Raw genomic sequence first — 19,020 nt, forward strand, 5'->3', positions numbered from 1 at the left:
AAACTGTGTCTGTTACCTAATTTGCATGTTTTCTAGTACATTTGACAAAAAATTTGATAATTGTTTTGTATATTTTTCCTGTATTTAAAGTGGGATTTAGAATAGGTTTTCTGTCCACTGTTCCAGTGAGTTTCACGGTTCTGATGTATATAACTGACCGTCCACATGATGCAAATACATTTATGTCCAAATACAGCAACCTTGTTTGTTCTTTTAGTATTAGAATTCACTCGTCTATAAACCCTTGAGCTAGGGCCTATGATGAGTCAAAGCTTAGTTATCTGAAGGACACCACAAAGTTCCCATCACTCAATGTCATCTAACAGTGTTTCACCCCAGAAGCAGAGGTCTTCAAAAGTTGAAGGAAAACATGATATGAGTCAGTGAGATAACAGTACTTCCATGGATAAGACATACCATAAGTCAAACAGCAAATATTCAACCGAAAATATACAGTCGTTATCATTGTACTGGCTGCACTCACTTTCACTGTTATCGTAGCTCACAAGATTTATTTCGTAGGGCTTGACATGTTGCTTGCTTGTATTTTCATGGTCCATTAGCGTTACTTTTAGCAAACCTTACAGCATTGTGCTGTGGATGGTGACATGTTTTCATGCAAGCTCTGTATAAGATATCTTGAATGCCTTTGTATTTGAGCATCGTCTTCAGGAAAAAATTCTTAGCACCGGATGAAGGAGTTATCTGGAATCAGAACTCTCAGTAAAAAAGAGTGTTTACTAATCAAACAATTTTTCCATGTCAAGAGCAAATGCTAAAAGTGTACATGCAAAGTGAATACATGCATTCTGAAATATTTTCCTCTTCCATTTGCATATGACTATTTTCAGAAGTTTCAGGTCTGTGAGTTGCTGTTTGTAGAATTGTCCAGCACATAAAATCGGCAATGGAAGGCAATTTTATGGGGGATTACTATATTTGTACTTACACTAGAGTTTTTATGAAAGTACAGTGGGTGTGCAGAAGCTATAATTACTTTCTTCAATCACGATTTTGTCCCACAGAGTATTTGAAGTAGAGACCTGAAAATTCAAAATTGCCATAGAAACATATTCGAATATAGATTAGGAAATGACACAATCAGTATTATGTGGAGTTCAAAGCACATTTCCTGGCATTGTGGCGTTGGTATCTGTTCTTAAACATAATGACTCACATCCACTGTATGTTACATATACTGGTTGTGTACATACACTAGAAGCAGTGTCCCACATTGGTTTCACCAATCCAATATAGATATATCACCTATCTTTGGCCATCGTAGTTTCATTAAAGATACCAGTGAGTTTTCAGCAGGGCAGATTTTCATTTACTTTTAAATATAACCTGACTTACTGTAAGTGAAAATAGTAATTTGTAAAGCCTGTAGCCATATGGTATGATGACGTATGTACTGTTAGGTCAGACCATTGGATGTACTTTCTAATGTGTTGGGTAACATACATAGAATTCCTGTCTGGAAGTGCTAGACATCACCCAGGTTGTTGGTGATACCTAGAACACTTGATTAGTCTCAACATGTGCTGTGTGGCATCTGAAAGCAGCATTGTGATGATGCTTATTTGGTAGTCATGGCAACAACTTAGGTTTGATAATGCATACTTCTAAGATACGTTTTCCCTGCTTTCTGCAGTTTCAAAACTTTACATTTGAGTGACTACCTACAGTAGAGTTGAAACTAAGTTCAATTGAAAAATGACCAATATTGTTTTTCATTGATTAATAAACAAACCACAGCAAATTTTTATTGGTCTAGATTCTGTCTTGAAGGACTAGACATATCAAGTGTTCCATTAGTTACATTTTTAACATTTTTAACTTCACTACAGTAGCTGTACTATAGCCAGTGAAATTTTTGCTCGAGAGTTTTCAACTTGTATTATTTCTCAAAATACTTTTGATGTATGCACCGCGCAATGGAAAGTCTAAAACATTTGCTCAAACTCTCTGTAAAGCAGCAACATAAATACATTCCCTTTCAACATCAAGAATAAAAGTAAGGACTTAGGAGTACTAGAGAAACAAATTACCAAACATTCACTAACACTTAAAACCCTGTATATGGGAAAAATCAAATTTTCAGAAAAAGCCTGTGGAAATTTATTTACCCTATGAGCTTCAAAATGAGCCCCCACAAGTGGTAGACCAAAAGAGTATTGTAAAAGCTTTCGAGTCCAAATATCTGTCGGTGAGGTATTTTTACGTTAAACGTTCAATATATATTTTGACTTGAAAGTGAAGTTTGTCAACATTTAAAGGTACCATGAATACCCTTTTCCTGCCAAGTCGGTGAAAATCCGCTTGAAATTCGGTGTAGCTAGAATCTGAGCAGCCACGGCCGTTATCCTGCCAAGGCGGTGGAAATCGGGCTACTTTTTGTACCCCCTTTCCTGCCTAGTCGACGGAACTACGTGTAGCAAACCCTTGCTCGCGCTAGGGGTCGTTCGAGGACAGGTTTTGGGCGAGGAACGGCGTTTGCTCTCGAAATGGGTTCACAGAGAGTCCAACGACAGGGAAAGGTGCGGAAGCTACCCAGCCAGTCCCCCACCCCGGTGGGGGACTGGTTTTTTTTGGGGGGGACGAGTAGCGTACTTGGCAGGTTAGCACGTTGACGTATTCTAGCGGAGTTTGGGCTAACTTGGCTCTGAGGCACTACATAGATTGCGGCCGAAATTGACCGTCTCGGCAACGCTAATCTGTAAGGCAACCGCCTAAGACCGCCTCAGCTAGCGGTGCAATTTTTTGCCAATGGTGCGAGACGAAAATCACGGACTTGGTCCTGATTGACGGGAAGTGCAGACGGATTTGACGGACTCGGCTTGATTAGTCCCTGACATGGAACTGATCCGAACGGACTTGAGCGACATTTGTGAAGGGTAACCACCGCTTTTAACCGACTTGTTACCTTCTCGAAAAGACTACCCACTCAGATGTCGGACTACCCACTCAGATGTCGGACGTTGTCGGCTGCACTTGGCTCTAGACGTTCAAGCCGTGCAACGAAACACACCGCCTCAGCCTTGCCATTCACGAACATGGCCTCAAAATTTGATACCATTGTTCACCGACTTGGCGGCTGCGGTTAGGTGCGTGAACCGTTGTTCACCGACTTGTTACGCCTATGTTGTCCCTGTGAAGTTCGGCTAATGGCCGAGTCTAACGGGAGTTGGCAGACCTGTGTTTGGTTTATACCGTAGTATGACCGACTCAGGTAGAGGTACCTGTCGGTATATTCCGAGTTTTACGCACTCGGGCGTCAATGACGGGTCGTCATCACCGCTGATGACGTAGACGTGCTGGCCACGTTATTTGAAGGAGCCATGTTTGCCCAACGGACGAGGCCGAGACAGCTGTTGACAATTTTGGCATCCTTCATCTTTGACCGCCTTAGTTGGGTAAGCCGCTCGGCAGGCGACGGTTATGACCTAAACAAGCCGCTGAAGCACTGTTCGTTGCCGTACAAGAACGAGACGGCCAGTCCATTACTGCTTAATGGGCGATCTGTCGGGTTGGCTTGTCACCGACTTGGATGACAATACGCCCTGCGCAGGCGTACTTAGAAGGGACATGAGGTTAAAGATACGGGTTTCCCACCCGTACTAAACATGGGCTTGGGCCAACGTCCTTGGGTGGCAGGTGCGCATGCCACGTACCCAGCTGGACGGAATGTCAAGTTGAGATGCTAATGACATTGACTATGTTATGCTAAGTGCTCAAGGGATTTGCATCGCAAATGAGTATTATTAGCATATCAAATGGTGCGGACAGGCAATTTACATGACGGGTAGGAATGTCAGCGCCGGTTGGTGGACTGATTGCCGTAGGTCCATTATAATAACAGGTGGATGCATATATTAACACCCCTGCGTCCAATCATGTCCAGGGCTTTGTTTCCCTGTGGCTTTAAAAGGGAGGGACCTGCTAGTCTGTCGACACTGTTCCAGACATGAGCTTGACGGACCGCAAAAGTTTTCTGAAGGCGAGCAGACGACTGAAGCTCAAAGATGCAGAGTCTCCGGGCGGTAGTGGTAGCGATCGTTGTGATGTCCCTAGTAAACGTTCTAAGAAGTCGGGCAAGAAACGCTCCCGTAAGGCGAAGCTATCTCCGGCTGAAAAACCCAGTGGTAAGCGTAAACGTAAGACCGATCGTTCTGCCGATGAGGATGATGACGGGTCACCGGTGCCAGTGGTTCTCACCCGGCTGCTCCGGGAGAGACTACTTCACCTGCAGAGACTACATCTGCTCTTGTGGGAGATACTTCACCTGCACAGACTACGTCTGCTGCTGCTAGTGAGACAGTGAGTAACGAGACGGCTGATGCCATTGGTTCTCCCCCGGCTGCTCCGGGAGAGACACCACCTGTTGCGTGCACCATGAGCCCTCATCCTGCGTCAGGAGAGGTTCCTGTGCCCAGTGCGAAAGAGCTTGAGTCCTCGTCATCAGCAGAGGCTGCCCAGCCCGCTCCTGCCATAGTTTCGTGTGCTGCGATGTCCCCGCCGAAAAAGATAGTGCGGAGGGTTCGTTATCAGGATAGCCCACCTGATTTTGAGCCAGATATGATCCTTGATGCCGCTACGGGCGAGTTCAGGCCAGACGCCCAGACGACGGTGATATCACCGCTGAGTCCGACTCGGAGGTTGACGAGGATGCGGCAGAGGACGATGACTTTTATGACAGGCAGTATGTAGGTGAGGCAAGCTCTGACGACGATGATGACGTTGCTGCTGTGTTGGCGGAGGACGACACCCCTCCTGTCTGGCGTATGTCGAGACTACCGATGCTAATATATTTGAGGAGACCGATTTTGACCATGAGAGAGGACCGACTTTCACCTTGCCCAGCCACTCCCGTGAGCTCGATTACTTTTTTAAGTTTATTCCAGCTACACTGATCAGATTGGCCAAGGACGAGACTAATAAATACGCCAAATTCCACCAGCGATATATCGCTAGGAAAATAGATAAATACTGGCGTAACGCTGACTACCGAGAGGTGCAGGCGTTCATTGGCGTCTTAGTCTGTATGGGTATCGACCGTAAATCATCAGTGGAGGATTATTGGTCTAGCGATCCTTTCTGAGAAACCAGGGTATTTCTACTGTGATTACCCGCAGTCGCTTTCAGCAGCTTATGCGATACTTTCATCTGGCAGACCCAGAGAACGATCCACGTCGTGATCCTGATGAGGCACGCCGCCGACGTCGGTGTCAGGAGGATCCCCTGTATAAAATCAATCCATGGATGGAGCCCATAGTTGACAGGTGCGTAAATAATTATAAGATGGGTAGAGAGATCTCCATCGACGAGGCATGGTGCGATTTAAGGGCCGTTCTAAATTTAAGCAGAGATTACCGCATAAGCCTGATCGAGACGGTTTCAAGATATGGCAGCTGTGCGACTCCACCACTGCATACATCGCTAACTTTGCACCGTACCTAGGTGTGAAATTTCGGGATCGGACTGATGGGAGACGGCAGGAGCGAGGTGTGGTGAAAAGAATTACGATGGAGCTGGTCCAGCCATTCTGTGGATATAATCACAGCCTATTCTGTGATAGCCTGTTTAGCACGGTCGTTACTGCTAGAGAGCTGATGGAGACCGGGATCTACATGGTCGGGAGTTTTAACCGCCGTAATCGTCGCACCATGCCCCCTCAATTAATTCCGCCGGGTAAGAGGAAGCGCCTTCCTCTGTCTGTTGGGGATATGAAAGCCACGACCAGAACGGACTCTCGTCTTAACATCACTGCTTATCAGGATAGTAACGCTCAGGTGCTGATCTTGAATACGGTCTATCCACCCTTGGAGTGCGTGCCAGTGGGGGAGGGAGACGAGCAGCGACAAGTGCCTCTGTCGCTGTATAATTATCGCCGGTACATGGGAGGCGTCGACCGAGCCAACCAGAAGCGCAAGTACTTTCACACTGGGCGCAAGAACCACAGATGGTGGACATATCTGGCATGTTACCTGATTGATGTTGCCCTGGTAAATGCATATATATGCTTCAAGCATGTACACCCTGATAGTAAGCTGACCCATAAGATGTTTCATCTGCGTGTCGGGAAACAACTCATTGGCGGTTATTGTGGGCGATCGCAGCCCAGTGTGAGAGAGGTCGAGGCCACCGTTTCTCTTGCCTCGTACATCAATCCACAAAATCAGCCGATGCACGTTGTCAGCCGTTTGGAGGGGCGGCAGAAATGCTGTAAAGTATGCAGCAGAGAGGGTAAGACCACTGCGAGCGGACGACTGTCTGAGACGTCCAAAGGATGTAGTCTGTGCGGGGTTCATCTTCACGAGGGCGAGTGTTTTGCGGCTTTTCATCATCGCATGATGCTACGAGGTAAGAGGAGCATTGGCGTGCAGACCTCTACTCACACAGCCCCGACGACACCCATCAGCAAGAGAACCCGACGTAAATAACGGACAGGGGACAGCTTCGCCTAACAGTGGCTTGACTGTATTCTTAACACGGACCATGATCACATTTTGAGCACGGTTGTGCCGTTTGTTTGTGCTTTACGATCCCGCTGATTGTAAATTGAAACACGGATTATTTTGTACAATCCCCCGATTGTAATCTTTGTAACACGGACCATGCACTCGGACGTCGAGACAGACTCTGAGATTTATTATTCGGCATAATGTAAATTATTCCCGAATAAAATACTATCTATGGATCGCATATTTTCGTTTGTTTTGTTTAGACGGATTATTTTGTACAATTCCCCCTATTATAATTTTTGAAACACGGATCTGCCACCCCGATTGTAATTTTTGAAACACGGACCATGCACTCGGACGTCGAGACAGACTCCGAGATTATTGTTCGGCATAATGTAAATTATTCCCGAATAAAATACTATCTATGATCGCATATTTTCGTTTGTTTTGTTTTTACCCCCACTTTCGTTTTTGGCAGATCTGTAAGGACGCTATAGTAATGGATGAACGTGCGTTGTATCACGTGGGAGGGGCACAGCCCAACGGAGGCTGTGCTCGTGCGACGTAGACGTTGTACCAACCATCTGTCGTTGGGGTTAGTGCATAGAGCAGTTGCACTGTCCAGAGCTAAGGTGGTACAAAACTGCACCTTAGTAACAACTGCACAACTAACCTGTTAGGAAACGGTAACACTAACGAGCTAAGTGTCACTGAACTGGCCAAACTACGTACACGCCTTCCTTCAATGGCGGAAACTATGTCGTTGACACTACGTCAAAGCAGACTGCACTGTGCGACTCTTCCAAGTCGTTCAAAGTACGTGGCCAAGTGACACAACCCAGGGGAAACAGGACAGGTTTGAGGGTGCTGCCGCACCCATAGCACTAACCCCTGGGTCTTCTACTAACCCACGAGAGAGGTGACGTTTCCCCGGTGTGGGCCGTGCGTGCCGGCGAACGAGCTTTACTTCCGCGAAAGTAAGCTAGAAAAGGGCATAAAAGTGCACGTCCCCCGGGGCAAACAACGCCCGTGACCTCGTCATTTTCTGGACACAACCTCATCAGCGGTTGCCCCTCTATACGGGCATCGTACCCCGAAAATGCGGTATTTTCCCGACCGAATTGCCTGGCAGGAAAGCGTGCAGGAGAGCCTATCTTCTGTAGACACGGAAAAGGGGGCCGGTTTTGACCGACTTGGCAGGATAACGGACAGGGGCGCTCGGCAGGAAAAGGGTTAAAGGTACCATGAATACACTTGCCTGTGATTATTTATGGAAAGCGTGCATGAAGGTCACTGGTTTTCTCAGAACGCATATGTCTTCTGGTACAACAAGATAGTTTTGACCCATGATACCACATACCAGCTCTAAACCCTGGAACAGTACCATAGTTTTCAGTGATATATTACAACTCACATACAAGTATAAGAGAAGTGCAAAAGACAGTCAGTCATTAGAACTGACATGTCAAATATCTGTTCTTCTTTTTTGGTGCTGACCTGGTCTGGCACTACCTTTTTTCCAACTAAGGTATCAGGATTGTTGATTATTCTGCCATGTGAAAATAGAATTAAGTTGTTACCCCTTCCTTCATGGCATGGAATTTTGTTTTGCATTCATCAACTTTCATAATTGATGTTCTGTGAGACTAATTTTGGCATTTAATGTACCTACTGACTGAAGTTCTGAAATGTACAGTATCTCATAAACAATACATGACCTTATCTCAATGACAAATGCAGGGCGGATGTACCCTTTTCACCATCATTGCAAACTCTGAGATGGCACTTTTGTTCTATGTTGAAAGGTTTTGACTTTATAGGGGAACAGCAGGGCAAAGATATATAAATTGTAACAATAGCTGGTTTTATATGGTATTTGCTTCTTAGTCATTTTGGTTTCATATCCTCTTGAGGTAACATTGTCTGGATTACCTTAGTGTACTTTGATCTGTCAGTATTACAACTGACACTGTTAGCCTACTATTTGTCTCTCATCAAAACTATGCTGTACATATTTTGAAGATGAGGTAATAGATCTGTACTGGTCTGTTATGAAGCTGTGATGTTTACAGAAAATTGAGTGTTAACAAGATATTGCACACCTAGGAGTGTTTCTAGGTTTGAAATAAAAGAGCAGACATGATAAATATGAATAAAATGGGGTGTTCCTTCAACAGGTAAAGTGATAAATAATAGAGAAATGAGTGTGTCTTTCAACACCTACTTCCCTCTATGTACTATTGTATAACTTTGCTCCGTGTAGACTGTTTATTAGCAACTTCTTCGAATTTTTAAAGAAACTTTTCCTACCCGTAAAATGATAAATGTCCACACTGGACAATCAGTGTACAAGTCCCGGCCATGACTGATGAGCCTTATTGTTGACAAATGAGTGCATTATTCATTTGTCAACAAAAACAATGCACATTGCATATAGACTGACTGTGTTGACAAGTAGATGAATCAGCATTTTATTATACAGAATAGAAAACAGTGAAAAATGTGAGAAGTTCAGCTGAAAAAAAAGGAGATTTGATTCTGGTAATTGTTCAGATCACTGAAGTCATCTCTGTTTTTTCCTCTTTTGGTGAACTCAAAATATCCTAGTCATACTTTTGCCAAACAAATGGCAAATACGCACACTAAATCATTAACAGTTTTGAACCATGGAAAGCAAGTTTTGATGAAATAGCTCTGTTGAAAAGTGAGCTTTTTTCCATCTGAATAGCAAAATGGAGTAGGCTAAAGGGTAAACAGTTGGATGTATGTTATGGCATTTTACTGCGTCAACGATTATGATTATATTAATTTGAAAAATTTGAAAGCAAAGCTGTTGACTTGTTAGGCTGCCTGTACTTTTCCAATGATCAGGTTTCTGTTGTAGCAGATAGGAAGCAATAGTAGAGATACTATCAGTGTTTTTAAAGCTCTGTGATCAGTGGGTTGTCCAAGCATTACTACAGATTTAGTTTCAGTCACATGTAGTATGGAAGGCATACCTTCATTTTATGTCTCTATTCAATTTGCAATGTACTAGAATTTTTCTCTGTATTCAATTTTTGATGAAAAAAACCAAGAAAACTAAAAATAAACCAACTTTATGTTTTTCCAGTTCTTCTTGAATCCTTAATTATGATTATGTACCATTTTCTCTTTAGATCATTCATTTCTGTGAAAATTTCATACTTTGTCTGATTTCACTCATCTTTTTTGTTAGTATTTTATGATTCAGATGCTTTGACAATGAAGAACTCCCTATATTTCCTGTTTCAGGTTTTGGCCAAGTGTTTCCTGTGCATGCTGCAGACACAAATTCAGTTTTTCAGCACTGCCATGGAGATGATGGCACCTCTCAGCAAATACAATGATATGATTGATATCATACAAGAATATGAAGACAACCCTACCATGAAAGATGTCTGTCATTCTTGGCTTGCTGCATCACAGGTAAAGGAAATTCAAACATCAAAAACATATTTTGTAAAACTGATGCTGTTCAGGCCAGGCAAATTTGCAATACCACATAACTCAACCAAGGGCTTGCTTTAAGTTTAAACTTTTAATAGTTTAGTAGATATTGCAAGCATTGGTCAATGTAAGTAATGGCTAATGAGCAGTGTCTCGTAAGCTATTAGCTAATTGGTTGGCTGAAACTCATTGTTCCAATTGAATTATTTCCAAACAGCCATCAGGAAGAAAATAGCCCTAGTTTCAGACTCCTTAGGTTGCTTTAAAATCAGGGCAGTCTACCAATCAGACACAACCTTCCAAGCTGCTGCACATTGCAATGAGATTCTAATCAGCTTCTTTTTCATAACTTCCTGATGTAAATTGGTAGGGTCATAGTTATACTGGTACAAATCTGCAAACCCTTCAATAGTACTGGGTTCAAAAGCTTTCATTATACTGGTGTGTTCACTAAAGTTAAACCAAACCACATCCAGCACCGTGTTGTGTTTCATTCCAGTCATTTAAAATGAAAAACTAACACATAATGGCTGACAATGAAGGAATTTAGCACATTTACTGTTTTGATTATTGTAAATGGAGTTGTGGTAATCACTTGAAGAATCTAAATACAATAAAGGGTGCAAAAAGTAAACACTTATGAAAGATCAAACTCTGTAGACAACAACAATGTAAAATCACATGATACTCACATGTAATATTTTGTAATTTTGAGTGCAGTTAATTTATATAAATCTTTTACTTTGCATAAAACTTTTGTGAGGTTCTTTGAAAATGACTCTGGATGTTGTTACTCATTTAGTTCTAAATTTGTAAATAAAACTTGGGGTGTCTACAGTTCATGCGGTGTTCCCATAAAGTTCTGTCTATTAGTTTGCTCTGCATTTGATATTTTGCCGCAGCTTGCTCTATAAGAATACTCTGCATTTTGTGAGAAAATGTATTTGTGATGACTGCCAGCAGGGTTTCAATTTCAGTAGAGCAATTTATCAGTTAACCTGTCAGTGTATTGACTATGTTGTTGCTGATCTGACATCAGTCCACAATAGAAACTTTGTTTTGCATTGGAGTCTAGGTGTTAGAGGTCAAATGATGTCATGTGTGGTATGACTCATAGGTCAACCTGCAACAAATACGGTAGTCAATCAGAGGACTGTTCTATGAAGTCCACATTACCAAATTTGACCTGTCTTCTTGATATTTGCCCACACCCAGGGTGAGGTTAAGAATGAATAATGAATGTCTTTTCAGATCAACCAAAAATTGAGAAATTTGGACGATGAAAACCCCATCAGAGTCATTGTTTTTCCCCACGGTCAGCAAGGAAAAGCAATTATAAACCAAAGAAATGTAATTAGGACAAACATCAAGGGTTTTTATGCATCAAGATTTTTTGTTCAATATGCCAAGGTTATAAAATATCAGTTGATCAAAGTTGATGATCATCACAATAGTAATCTGAATGAAAATATTTGTTGCATTTAACCTTTTGAGTGCCAACGTCAATTGTTCTCACCTTTATAAAATATACCACAGTCAATTTTTCTCAGATTTTTGCCAAAATTTTGCTAAAAAAACTGTAGCCAATAAAATATGATGTCCGTTTGGTCTAAAATTATCAAAAAATTTCAGAATAGTTCATAAAAATTGGTAAACTGTGGCAGTAAAATTTTGGTGGGAAAAATTACAGCACTCAAAAGCTTAATTATTAGGCATTTCCTTCCTTTGTGCATCGACTAGTAAAATTGTAGCAATCTGTTGCTATTTACATTCCTCAAATTTGAGATTTTACATAATCTGAAGTCAAATCTCAGTGTATCAATGTTTGCAGATTAAATAATGAGCCCATGACGTGTTTCTTTCACAGAGCACTAGCATTCTCAGACGTGGTGGGAGAGTGACCAGCGACGAAGTTCAACTCTTGGTTGTCAATCAGGATAACACTGATCCTGAACCCAAAATTGTTGAAGTGAAAAACAAATATGATGCCTGTTTACAGGTAAGAACGATGATGCAATATGTTTCCTGTACTGGGTTCAGTATTATACAGGATCATATTAAAGGGACAAATTGTTAGATCAATAAGAATATGTAAAACTATCAATATGTGCCATGACGTAAAGCTTGCATAGAATTATTTTCAAAACAAAAAAGACAATATGTTATGTACCATCTTCTTTGCATTAAAATAAAGAAGTTCGATCACATCTGAGTACCAGCAGATGTAACAACGGCAGTTTTGAATTCCAGTAAGCAGGTTCTGTAATTCAAAATCCTGACAGGTTTTTTGACAGTTTTATTCCTTATTTGCACTTTACATGTAAAATTTTGGCACACCATCAGAACACTTGGTCACATCCTCCGTATGGTCTGTGTAGACTTAGGTATACCACACGAACATGCTACGGCTTCTGAAAACGCTCAGTGTGTAAACGTGTGGGAATTTTCGAAGCATTTTTTCTCGTTTAATTTGGCAAATTATCAGCAAATACCTCAATACTTCAAGTTACCCCTTTCTTCTCAATCGTTTCCTGGAGTGTCAAAGTCATACGAACGAAAATGAGTGAAAAATTTCGATGCAAAAATCGTGCATCGGCGAGAGCGGCGGCCATGTTTTCAACGCGCTATTTTTAGACCACTGAGCCTGTGTATACACAGCGTACTATCGCATTTGAGCCCAAGCGTATAGAGACTGAAAGTATTCATAGATAGATAGCCCATGATTCGACCTTTATTTTCATGTTTTTCGTTTGAATTTGGCCAAATAGTCGCTTTTTAGCGAGTTTTAATTTTTTTAAAGCCTCTAAAAACATTAAAATGACTTTTAATTAACAAACGAAATAAAAAAATACGAAATTTAATTAATTATCTACAAAATAAAAATATTTTTGACAAGCTGAATCATGCAGCTCAAAAGCGAACAATCATCATTTTGGAGGAGTGTGAGCGATTTTCGCGGGGATTCCCCAGATCTGCCATTCATAGCTGCGGCGCTCGAAAACGCAGTCAGTTTCTGTGAAACGGGATGAAATTTTCTCTCAGCTAGGCGTTTCTAGTTACTCTTTAGAAACGTTACTTATTTATCAGTTGTTGTTTTACCGTTTCATGACATTTTTTTTTTATTCAATCACTTGTTGACCTGAAAAACAACGATGTTTAGTACTCTTTTTCCACAGACTTTTAGTGAGTAGCTGCCGGTACGGCTGTCAAAATACAATCGTTTTCAAAGAACATTTTGAGTGAACTTTGTAAATGAACATTCTGAACCATAGTGTAATGTTATGCTTGGAATTTGTTGCTTTTGAGATTAATTCGTAAATATTTTTATAATGATTGTTTAAGTTATAGTTATTTTTGTGTTCCTTTCCATTATCAAACATCGACAAGAATGAAACTACATGTAGCCCCAATCACTTAAATGAGAATTATGTGTTACTTTTGGTTTTGTAATAGGTAAAGAAAAAAATAAGTTGATTTCTTTGATCCTTTCTACATATTGGTATTTTTCCTGGTTGAAAGTTACTAATATCCTCGATCCTTAGTCTCTACAATCTTAGGAAAAAATGAAATGATTGATTTAATAAAAGAAACTTTATTGTGACACAGTTCAGTCATTTTCATTACTCTGAAGTTTAAAATTCAGTGTGCTATACTCCTATCTTGGCAGTGCTGAACTCTTCTGTTGTAGTATCTGCAATTGAAGATTACTTCACAACAGTTTCAAATTCCATTTACTTTCAATTTGATTTTTTCCAACAACCAAAAAATATTGTGGATCATGGTAAGATTAAAACCTCACATATTCTAATGGTACAGTAATATCAAATTATATAATTGAGGCGTTAATAAAAAACAAGAAGCATGTTTAGGAAATTATGAAAATGTAAATCAGAGCTGTTGAAAATCATTTAATTTTCAGGGTGTTGCAAAATCATTTGTGTATATAAGTATGTCCAGTGGCAGTTCTGAGATGAGCTGTCTTGGCATACAAAGGAATTTGTTGATAACTGATAATTTAATTAAAAGAATGGTTGCCATGGCAACATTTGGTGTAGGTTATTTTTGCGAAAGTAGATATTCCTTCATCAAAATTTTGATATGAACTTCATAAACATTTCAAAACTTATTTAAATTTCATAGCCAGTGATTAACTAACCATGCCATGGCATGCAGGTTCTCAGCATATCTACATATGTATACGCCACCAGCACTCATTCAAAGGAAGAAATTTGCATAAATGGGTTTTTCTGTCACATTTTTTCATCATTTAGAGTAGTTTTGTTGCTGAATGTTCATTGGTACTCATAACAAAGGGTTTTCTACAGATAAAAACCCAGAAAAGATGGTCTGACACTATGAAATATTCGCTCAGACTTTGCGTATACATTTGTACATGGTAACTTTTCATATTTTATCACCCAATGTGAATGTCATTTTTTGTACAAAAGTGACATTTTTGGTCAAAATTACAATGATCTGGGAAGAAAGTTTACCATATATCTATTTGAAACTTGTTGAAAAATTGTTTTTCTTTGCTGATAGGCTTTGTTTGTACTTTTTAAATGTCAATGTTCTTGACTAGATTTTGACAAACATGGCTAATTTTCATATTTTACCCTATTTTGGGTTGTCCGGCAAAGGCACATTTGCAGTTCAGTCAAACTTCATTCTACATTTCTGACTATCTAATTACATTTCCTGCATGAACTTTCCTTTTTTTTAATTACACTACAGTAGTAGTGCATATAGATTAACAATGCTTTGTAAGTTCACCAATAATTTGCATCAGAATGACTGTAAATCTGCCAAAATTTGTATTTTTCAGTCATTTTGTAATTTTTCCGCGATGCAGAATCAGACAAACTGTCATATTTGGATGCGTTTACGTCAAAGAGTAAATTTCCTTTGGTCAAAGATTTAATTATTTTGTAAAAAGAAGTTACTTTTAAATACTTTTAGCAACATATTTGTTACAGAGTCATGTATTTCAGGGAAAACAAGCCTATTAAATCTATAATTTTAGCAATTTTAACTTTTTTTCAATACTGTGACCTTCGGCCGCGAGGTTTTACATACACAAAAATCTTCATAACTTTTGAATGACTGAACCGATTTTGACCAGATAAAAAGCATTTTTCATCATTTTCCAAGCACTCTTTGGAAATTGCATTAAAAAAGCAATTTAGTGATTTTAAAATTTTCACTTGGAATACCTAGTAGACTCCAGTGTTAGTTTGAGGGCACTTTTGTTGGTGAATAATTGCAGACATACCCCTCAAGATAATATTAAATTGTACTACAGCTTAGCATTGGCCCGCTATTCTGCAGTCCTGCCGAGAGACATAATATTGAATTGTACTACAACTTATCATTGGCTCACTATTGGAAAAATCTGCCATAGAAATCTGCCATGTTGAAAATGTGGTCGACCACCTGAGAAGACTCACTTGGTAAAATGGTATTTAAGGAACCGAGCATTTTTTCTCACCATCGGAAAACAGACAGTACAGCAGTCATAATTGTAAAAAAGGTGTTTAAATGTGTTGACTTTTATCAAGGAGAAAGTCACTGTAGTCGGGTATTGCTCTTTCTCTCTGCAAAAAAAACAATGCATTACTTGTCCGATTCAATTCTGACCATTAAAAACATCCCTTTTCCTTTTCTGTAGAGATACAAATATGAGTTGTCAGGTTTAGCAGTTTATGAACACACCCTCAGTGGAGGTTTCATGTTGTACCCACAATGCCTTGCACTGGTACTGAAGGGATGCTGCACTGATAATGAAATAGAGGCTGCTGGCAGCCAATCAAAACCCATGACAAGACAGCTTCTTCATAAACTGTACAAGAGCCAATCAAATGAGCTGCCCCTTGAAGAGTGGAAAAGTCTGGTGCAGAAGGAAATTTGGAATACTGCTGTGCAGTTTGATGCTACCCTACTCAGAGCATCACAGAGTAAAGATAAGGAAACTGATAATTTTGCAGCAAAACTGGTAAGCGTAACACCAGCCATGGTGGGGACGGTGAACTTTAACTTTCAAAATAGAATTCAAGATAAAATTAGACATTAAACTTTGGTAAATTATTAATTGTGTGATTAAATTGTATTTATTTTCATTGATGTTTTACCATTATATAGTATGGATACCATATGTTACAGATCAAATGCATTCATGTAATATACAGTAATGCAGTTTATACCTACAGTAAATAGGGTCTTAAGAATGGTCTCCAATGTACAGATACAATTCTACATGTCCATGATATTCAGTCTCTAATCACATTTTCTGCAAGTCAAATTTAGCGCTCTCATCAAAGAAAGCAGGAGCAAACCATATTGTTGCAGTTATCATATTGAAAACTGGATTGCCAAACAGTCACAGTATCACTTCCCCATCTGCCAAGTCAGTAAAAAGCCAAAATCACATGTATTTTCACCCACTTGGCTTGGTCTGTTGTAGCTGCTTTTCATAAAAGTCATGTTTACAGCATGTACATGTATGTTTTCAGGGATCTTCAATTGTTCAATATTTTGTCAAAATGTACCATAACGGGACATGTTGTGCAGACCACATGCATTCATGTTTGACCTGATGGTGAAATATGAACTTTGCACTTCTCATTCTGTATGGTTTTGCACTTTACAATAACAAAAAAATAAGAATTAACTTGTAGAAAAACAAACAAATTGATACACAGACATCTATATGTAAACAGTGATAGACATGGTTTGCAATTATTAGATTAACATCCCTCAGCATTCGCTCCCAGCTTATTGATTTGTGTTTGTACACAGGATTCTGTATGTCGATACATCAAGAACATAGCTCACCAGGCAGGCCTTGATGTACCGGTGGAAGAAATTGCACTGTGCACTCTCAGTGAAATGTGCCCCTGTGTATCATACAGAGCAAGTCAGATGGCAGCACAGATACTGTATGCCAACACAAATCTGGTGAGTTGCTATGCAAATGTACAAAAGTGAGAAATATGCACACTACACTATGGATTTTCCCTGATACATATAAGTGATGATCAGATTTTATACTTTGCATGAACATGTTACTGCTGCCAAGAATTGTAAATGGTTGCAAAAAAAAAAAATTAAAAATAAAAATAAAAAATAAATAAATAAATATATATATATATATATATATATATATATATATGAAAGAGGCTAACAAAGTTGAAAATGGAAAACCCAAGCACACAACACAGTCATATTTGATCTAAAAAGTTAAGTTACAAGTAGACAATAGACAGATGATGAAAACATCTTAAAATAAGTGGAAATGTGATTTTTTTTCTATGTGTGTGATTTGTAGGGCCAAAAATCAGATTAATTGTGTGTATCATTTTGAATGAGTGCATTTTGTCCCTTATGTTGTTGTGCATATTTTTAGTGGTAATGACTGCCAATTTTGTGGTCCTCAGTTGCGACAAAGCTGATGCAGCTGCCTACAGTACTTTTCACTCAACGATACTGATATATCATGTGTTGCAGGTATCTGTTGAGAGTGCACCACTGGTTGGTGATCTGCAATGCTATGCACAACTGTCCAATAATGGTGCTGTGATTGTGGTGGAGGTTCCCACTCTGTGGTGGCTGGTTGAAGAACTCCACGTTGAGTCACATGACATCAAAGGCAAGATAGCCTCAGTGGAAGTGGTGTACACTGCAAAAATTGATTTGTTTGCATGGAGTGAAGGAAGGTAAGAGGTTAGAGGTCAAGGGTCAGAACCTAAAAAGTGATGGTGTCATCAGTACACAGTGCAATGGGTTTCACACAAAGCTTGTTTAAGTTTTAAATGACTTTCTTAGTTTCTATCTTTCCAATTTTAATTCATCCATTTTTGGTCTTGAAGAATATAAGTTAATAAACTTTGATAATTGAAGGTGGATGTAAGGCAATGACTCACTGAAATATATTTTTCTTCAGTTAATGAGTATGAAACATGCCATTTCAACAGGTATGTCAGAATTTTATCAACAAATATTGTAACTACAGGTATTATAATACACTAAAATTTAAATTGTTGTTGTATTTTGGCAGAGAGAAAGGTTAGAATTTGGTGATGTAAATGTGAAGTAACTACAAAGTATTCAAAAATATCCTTCAGCCCCCCCCCCCAACCCCCCCCTTCCCCAACACTGGTTTGTTTCACATCCTTCTGCTGTCACGATTAATGCACATGAGGATGAGAAGCAAAATCCTGTTTTTTACTCTATTTAATAAAATATATAGCCCAGCGCTTTTCTTTAGCTTACCTGCACCGATTTTTTTACTGTTTTATGTAAATTACTTATATACAAACAACTTTCGTGCAGGTCAGTATTTTATTTCACCACCATAGTTTGGCCTTAATCTACTGTCATCAATGGTGATTTTAGTGTCGTGTACAGGGATTTGTGGGTGAAGTCCTTGCATATTTACATTCTTTCTTCAATACAGAACACAAAGCCTGCCAACAATCAAGGTGAAGCTATGTAAAAACACAAATGAACCAAGCTACAAACCATTTGAGCGGGCCCCAAAACCAATGAACCTGCCCAAGAGTACTATGGGTAGCCAGTCAACATCTCAGGCTGCAGGCCAGCCACAGGATTCTCCAGATTCACCAACCAGTGGAATTAGAAAAACTTTCACAAAACTGACGTCAAAATTTAGTCGAAAGACAACCCCAGGAAGCAGTCCAACCAGGAAAAATGCTTTCCACGGAGAGCAATCCCAGCAAACTGGGTATTCTGGAACAGCCAACCAGGACAGAGACTCTGATCAAGGCAGCCAATCAGACTGTAGCAATGATGGCAGATCTATTGATCAGAATGCTAAAAATGTTGGGGGTCCAGCCTGGAATACCAAGCCAGGTCCTGCACAGACTGATATCCCATCAGTTAATCCCACTGTTACCATAACGACAGATTCTGGTGTGGAGGAAGAAAGTATACCAGAAAGCAGTAGAAACAACACACCAGGTAAATATTTCAATAGATATACTGTCAGCAATCATCAAATAAACAAAAATCATTTTCGGATAGATCAGCTTTTAACAGTGTTCACCACATCTACCTAATACATATCAATCAG

General features: G+C 39.7%; 1 protein-coding gene across 3 annotated transcripts in view; it reads left to right on the plus strand.

The window, feature by feature from the left end:
- LOC139147264 (granule associated Rac and RHOG effector protein 1-like) overlaps window positions 1–19,020 on the plus strand; it is a 35,675-nt gene that overhangs the window by 7,379 nt on the left and 9,276 nt on the right. For all 3 annotated transcript variants that reach the window (XM_070718295.1, XM_070718294.1, XM_070718296.1), the window contains exons 3-8: window positions 9,738–9,911; window positions 11,800–11,931; window positions 15,601–15,924; window positions 16,728–16,886; window positions 17,436–17,644; window positions 18,385–18,908. In XM_070718295.1, coding sequence (XP_070574396.1) covers window positions 9,738–9,911; window positions 11,800–11,931; window positions 15,601–15,924; window positions 16,728–16,886; window positions 17,436–17,644; window positions 18,385–18,908 — 1,522 coding nt within the window. The remainder of the gene's footprint in view (window positions 1–9,737; window positions 9,912–11,799; window positions 11,932–15,600; window positions 15,925–16,727; window positions 16,887–17,435; window positions 17,645–18,384; window positions 18,909–19,020) is intronic.

The sequence above is a fragment of the Ptychodera flava genome, chromosome 13 (assembly GCF_041260155.1).
Source record: "Ptychodera flava strain L36383 chromosome 13, AS_Pfla_20210202, whole genome shotgun sequence".
Lineage (NCBI taxonomy): Eukaryota > Metazoa > Hemichordata > Enteropneusta > Ptychoderidae > Ptychodera > Ptychodera flava.